Here is a 7,077-nt window from a genome sequence, read left to right on the forward strand (position 1 = left end):
TGCTATACAAATTATTATGCAATATTATGTGTAATAATAATGATATTATAATTTTATAGGAAATTAAATCATGTCAATTTTGTTAAAACATATTTTTATCTATTTAATTACTATTTTATTACCAAACAAAATTGTAACAATACTTTGTTATTTAAAAAATACTATTTGAAAATAAAGTACCATATTAATGTGTCAAAAGGCTATGACACAAATGTATAGTTTAAAAATATAATAAATTCAATAAATTATAAAAATCTGTTACTAATTATTTATAAAAATTACACAAAATGATTACAGATAAAAACACAAATATGATTACAAAAAGTACATATATGAAATAAAGAAAAACACAAATATAAAAATTTAATTTCGAATAATATATACAACACAAAAAATATCCCCGCCCTCTAAAAGAGCGGGTCAGTATCTAGTATAACTATTAATGTAAGATTATGCTTGGTTAAGCTAACATCAATTAATTTTTATTCAAATAAAATGTTAGAGTCAATAAATTGATATAAGTTAAGTTTTATAATTTAAAATTGATCAAATAAGTATATATCATACAATAATCAATACAATTACAGAGATTTTCATAAATATTTATAACAAACATGTTAAAATAATTTTAAAACAAAACTAAGTAATATAGCATATCATTTTCATATTTAATAAATATAAAAATATAATTGTATGGTTTTCAAATACACTAAAATGAAAATGTTTAAACTCTACTGAGAATCAAAAAAATGTTTAATATATTAATTCTGTAAATTAAATTGTTAAAAAAATCATGATTTTAAACGCGGATCAAAATCTAGTAAAATTATTAAAAAATATGTTGATTTAATGTTGTTTATAAACTATTTGAAATAAAAAACATTATGTTTTGATTATTTTCACTAAATTTAATTCTTTAAATTTTGTAGATTGGAAATCAAAACTACATATTCAATCTAATAATCGTTGAATCATGCGATTTGTTGAATATAGCTTTAATCTTGGACCAAATCTATACTATTAAAGTAGGATCCTATTTAAAAAAAATTTAAGATTTTGTCCCTGCATTTCAATATATTTACAAGTTTTCCTATTAACATTTAATTTAAATTTTTAGCAAAAAAACATTTAATTTAAATTAAAAATAGAATATTTTCTATAACTATAGTAGTTAATACTTTCCATATTTTTTTGAATGATAATAATTTTAACTTTTATGCAGTATATACATTTCATTTCATTTGATTATCATTTTTCATCTATAATATTATTTAAAGATCGGATATGAATATATACATGCAAATTAAAAAAAATATTATTATGCCATTTTTACATAATAATGATATGCCAATTTTTAGTTTCAGTTTTTTTAAACTTATCTTAAAATTAAGTTTTAGACTTTAACATAAATAAATATACAAACTTATCATAGTAACCAAAAAAAATATTTTCATATCAATAATAAAGTTTCATATTACCATTGTTTCATTTTCTTCAAATGACATAATACAAATCTCATTAAAGTCTAAATAGTTATTTTTCAATTTTATATAATATTAAAAAGTATGAATTATTTAATAAACATTTAAAAAATATTATTATTTTTTTGGTTTTCAGCGGGTCATCTCATATCGATCTTAGGTTAATAGCGGATTTTTAGATTTTTACTAGGTTTTCTAAGATTATAAAGATAATTCTTTTCATTAAATTGAACTGAATTATACACATATCAATAGATTTATCAGTTCAGTCATAGGTCTGGGTTAGATATGAAAACATCGCTTGAAAATCTATACTATTAAAGCAGGATTCTATTCAAAAAAATTAGGATTTTGCCCCTACATTTTAATATATTTACAAATCTTCTTATTGTTATTTAATTTAAACTAAAAATAGAATATTCTCTATAACTATGGTAATTAATACTTTCCATATTTTCTGAATGATAATAATTTTAATTTTTATGCAGATTATACTTTTCATTTAATTTGAAATTAATTTTTCATCTATAATATTATTTAAAAATCGGATATGAATATATACATGCAAATTAAAAAAATATTATTATGCCATTTTTACATAATAATGATATGCCAATTTTGAGTTTTCAATTTTTCTAAACTTATCTTAAAATTAAATTTTAGATCTAAACATAAATAAAAATACAAACTTATCATAGTAACCAAAAAAAGAAAATAATATTTTCATATCAATAATAAAGTTTCTTATTACCATTATTTCATTTTCTTCAAATGACATAATACAAATCTCATTAAAGTCTAAATAATTACTTTTCAATTTTATATAATATTAAGAAGTATGAATTATTTAGTAAACATTTCAAAAATATTAATTTTTTTTGTTTTCAGCGGGTCATCTCATATCAGATCTTAGGTTAATAGCGGATTTTTAAATTTTTACCAAGTTTTCTAAGATTATAATTATAATTCTTTTTGTTAGATTGAACTGAATTATATACATATCACTGAATTTATCATTTCAATGGTTGAGTATGAAAACACCGCTTGAAAATCAATTATAATAGAATAATTTTTTTGAAACACAAATAAAAAACTTTAAAATTATTTATTCGCTAATCAAAATTATAAATTCAATTAAATTTTATGAAAATAAAAATATATCTGCGCTTTAAAAGCGCGGATCAAAATCTAGTAATATCATTCAATTCAAATAAAGTTGCAAAATATGCTAAAAATGTAAACCAATATATATTTTTGTCGGCAAATCAATCTAATTTAAAATCAAGATTCTGCACACACACAAAAAAATAAGACCACTGGAAACATTTAATCTTTTAAAAAATCAACAATTTTATCAACACTAATCACATGATTTTGGTGGAGACCTATAATAAATCAATAATCAAGTTATATATTAAAAATAAAAATAAAAATGGAACATTCATCGAACGAACGTGAATAGAGACATTCTCTTATCGTTTTCAACTTTAAGAATAGTCCCCAAAAAACCTAGAATCATCCGACCAACCCCAAACCGTCGGCAGATTTCCAGGAGCGATTCCAAACCCGACCCATCTCGATTCGAACCAATCCCGATCGACCCGTTTACCCAAGATCCAACCTTGTTAGATGAATAATCCACCGATCCCAATCCCAGCCTCCTCTTCTCCGGCGATGGACGCTTCGCCGCTCCTAACCCGCAGCAGCAGGCGCAGCAGCATCCCTCGGCCCTCCCAGCCCCTCCGAGGCGCGGCGTCGAGGCTTCTCCGCCGCGCCAGCAACCGTCGGATGATGCTCCGCGAGCCTTCCGTCAGAGTCCGCGAGGTGGCGGCTGAGCAGCTCGAGGAGAGGCAGAGTCAGTGGGCTTACTCGAAGCCCATCACAGCCCTCGATATACTCTGGAACTTTGCGTTTGTGATCGTGTCGGTCGCGATTCTAGGGTTTAGTCCTGAAGAGCATCCTGACGTTCCTCTGAGGCTGTGGATTGTTGGATATAGTCTCCAGTGTTTGTTTCACGTTGGTTGTGTGATTGCTGAGTATAGACGACGAAGAGGACGAGCTAATCCTCAAAGTGAAGAAGAGTCTTCGAATCAGGGGTCTTTCAGCGGAAGCGAAGAAGAATCTGATGGTTATGGCATTGACGATGGTGATGATGATGATCATCGAGCTAGGTAAAGTTTCCATCTTTAAGATTGTATGCTAATGTTGAAGTGAATGTACTCTGTTTTGTACTCTGTTTTGTACTCTGTTTCGTTGATGTGTACTCTTTTAACTCTGTTTTCAGTTTCGCTAAGCACATTGAGTCTGCGAATACGATGTTCTCTTTTGTCTGGTGGATCATTGGGTTTTACTGGGTCACTGGTGATACCGAGGCGCTTGCTCAGTCTTCTCCTCGTCTCTACTGGTTTGTAGCTGGAGAATAACAAATCTTTGATGTTTCGAAAGATTGTTTCTTTGGTTTAAAAATGTTGGCTTGTTGGTGTTTTTTGGCAGGCTCTGTGTTGCATTCCTTGCTTTTGATGTTATCTTTGTTGTCATTTGCGTTGCGGTTGCTAGTCTAATCGGTATTGCTGTTTGCTGCTGCTTGCCTTGCATCATCGCCATCTTATACGCATTGGCAGATCAGGTAAAAGAAAACAGAAGTTCAATCTTTATGCATTATAATAAGCAACTCTTTTTGGTTTTGACTCTGTTTATTGTTATATTCAGGAAGGTGCGCCTGATGAAGAGATAGAGAGGCTTTCAAAATTCAAGTTTCTCGCGGTAAAGGATTCTGAGAAAGTGAATGGTGAGGTTCAAGAAACTCAAGGTGGGATAATGACCGAGCTAGGTGTTGATTCTCAAACCGAACGTGTGATATCCAGCGATGATGCTGTAAGTAACCACAATTAAAAATCTCTTTTTTTGATATAGAGATATACTGAAATTGATTTGAGCAATATTTTGCAGGAATGTAGCATATGTCTGTGTGCTTATGAAGATGGAGAAGAGCTTAGGGAACTTCCTTGTAGACACCACTTCCACAGTTTATGTGTAGACAAATGGCTAAGGATCAATGCGACTTGCCCTCTCTGCAAGTTTAATATCCTCAAAAATGAACATAGTGGCAGTGAACAAGTGTGAGGAGAAAGAAGAAGAAGAATCATTTCTTTCAGAGTTAAATGTATGCGAATGTGATGAGCTACTACTCATCATCAACATCAGTTACTACCTTATAACCTCGTTTCTCATTTGACTACTATAGAGGGAAGATAAGAGAAGACCGTAAGATTTGTTTTTGAGAACAAAGCTGCAGTTTTTGTCATTGATTACTTTCTATCTTTATATAATTTTGTAAATGCAATAAGTAAATAGGTTGGTCGAGACTGAGTTTGATTCATTTACGGTGGTAAAAACTATTTGACCAACCAAATTAAATTGACGGTTGTGTGGGGTCGTTCATTGTTGGTGAGCTGGTTGCAAGGACGTGATCATAACGTTGTAGAGATTATTATTTAACTCGGTTTCAATATAGTAATCATAATTAACGAGAGAAGCGGTGTTACAAAAAAAAAAAAAAAAACGAGAGAAGCGTGTGGATTAGGCTAAGGCTTTTAAAATCAAAATGAAATTTCAGCAAGTGGACCAAAACAAAGAGTCGGCCCTGCGGCGCCCACAAACTTTTACCAAAACTAGCAAAAATAGAATAAAACAGATCGTTCTTGATTTTCAAGTAGATGGTCCTGATGACCCCCCTCAATCATCAAGATGCATTTATCATCACAGGCTCACAGCAGCGACTGACTTCACGCGGAGATAACTTAACCGGCTACATTACACATTACACCCGTGGAAGTCTTATCTACTACACCAGTGGACAAGTCTTTTTGTTGTTGTCTACTCTATCGTATCAGAATAATAACTTTTATGTCAACTTTTTGGTCAGCTGTATTACTTTATATAAAGACTAAAGAGCAATATTAGCGGACAATATCTTCAAATGAGTATCTGTCAGCATTTTTAAGCTAAGTTTTGTTTCATTTACCAAAATTAAACTATTCATAAACGGACGGTTGGCATAAGAGTATCGGACTAAGTTCTTAAAAGGTTGGGTATTAACCAGGACTTGTGGTCTGGTGGTATGATTAACTTAAGTATAAAATTTCAATACGGTGAAATTATCAGGATTTAAGTTTTGGTTACTAGAGAATTAATATTTCGGCATCGCCAGAAACAAGGGACTGACAAATAAATCTAAAAAATTAACTGTTAACACGTAGTTAGTCTAAATCCAATTATATTAGATAACTTTTTTATTTTATCTCTCAAACTTTGTTTTTCTAATGATTTTTATTAGTCAGATATTTGGTTAGATATTGGCGATTGAGGTGTTCTAAGTATATGTCCCTAGTCCAAACGGATTATGCGTGGTTACCAAAAAAAAGAGAGAGAAAATGTTTTTCAAAAAAATTTGTCAACAGAGAAAATGTTAATTTAAATTTTGTAAATCATTCATTAAAAATGTCATTCATCTACAAAATCATATTGTTTGTATGGATAAAATATCATAGACTATGACTGGCAATGAGAAAAAACATTCTCAAATGCATAAAAAATTGTAACATATTTTTAAAATTGACACTTGTAATAAAATACTCCAATTTGTTCATACACTATTTATTTGATTTTTTAACTACACACGCCACGAATCACCGCGGGAAACGTTTTTATGGGTATTATTTAAATCTCTGTTGCAAGTGTTTCTAACTTTTCGTCTAACACCAGACGAGACGCACATATAGAGTATATAACAAGTTTGACTTTAATACTGAACCTTGTAATCCTTTTTTGTAACATCAAATAAGTTTTTCTTTTTTGTATAGTAACAAAAAATAAATATCACAAGTCTTTGTGCAGCCAAACACCACCAATATTTACGTTGGCCGTTGAAGCACACACCAAACAGGAACTCCTGTAACAATCCGATGATCACCGTATCCATCGATAGACGGAGGCTCCGACCTTAGTCTCCACAGACCCGTCTCCGCCGCTTGAGACGAACATGCTCCATAGTCTTTCGTCACCGTGTGAGACTTGAACTCATCTGTGGAAATAGGTTTAACCATGATTGAAACATTCACGATTCCACACTTATCCCCATATTCATCTCTTAACCTATAGCTCAAGAAATTCAAATGGCCTTCAGGTGAATACCTTCCCATGAAGTCTGACGTTGGGATCTTAGCTTCTCCGATCTTCTTCTCACGTCCAGAACTTGTTCGATACCACACCTCGATGTATATGAACTGTACAGTCCCGCTCATGGGCATCTCCAACTTGCAGTTCCACGTTGGACTGCTTCCTCTCGATACGTCAGGATGCGACTTCCGAGACTTCTCGCCGATTTTTGCGACGGCGAATGTCTTTTTGTTTAAGAGTCTCCGGTTTAACTTAAGCCCTTCTGCGGATCTTATGTCAATCTCAAGTGTCTTTGTCATTGTTGTATACAAACGAGGATTGATTCTACGTATATATATCATATGTTGTTTTTGTGTTAGTATGTACATATGTCTATGTATGTATTATTGAAATAATCATTTAGCCAGAAGTAACGTGC

At 31.2% G+C, this 7,077-nt stretch overlaps 2 protein-coding genes across 2 annotated transcripts; one reads left to right on the plus strand and one right to left on the minus strand.

Annotated features, from left to right (window-relative positions):
* Positions 1–2,913: 2,913 nt before the first annotated feature.
* LOC108805234 (E3 ubiquitin-protein ligase At1g12760) lies at positions 2,914–4,860 on the plus strand. The gene is made up of 5 exons (XM_018577224.2): positions 2,914–3,652; positions 3,766–3,885; positions 3,975–4,107; positions 4,191–4,355; positions 4,431–4,860. Exons 1-5 carry the CDS (start codon positions 3,111–3,113, stop codon positions 4,602–4,604), a joined length of 1,134 nt encoding a protein of 377 aa, XP_018432726.1. The 5' UTR covers positions 2,914–3,110; the 3' UTR covers positions 4,605–4,860.
* Positions 4,861–6,169: 1,309 nt separating this feature from the next.
* On the minus strand, positions 6,170–7,077 carry LOC108857827 (BON1-associated protein 1). The gene has a single exon (XM_018631848.2). It carries the CDS (start codon positions 7,025–7,027, stop codon positions 6,395–6,397), a length of 633 nt encoding a protein of 210 aa, XP_018487350.1. The 5' UTR covers positions 7,028–7,077; the 3' UTR covers positions 6,170–6,394.

The sequence above is a fragment of the Raphanus sativus genome, chromosome 5 (assembly GCF_000801105.2).
Source record: "Raphanus sativus cultivar WK10039 chromosome 5, ASM80110v3, whole genome shotgun sequence".
NCBI lineage: Eukaryota > Viridiplantae > Streptophyta > Magnoliopsida > Brassicales > Brassicaceae > Raphanus > Raphanus sativus.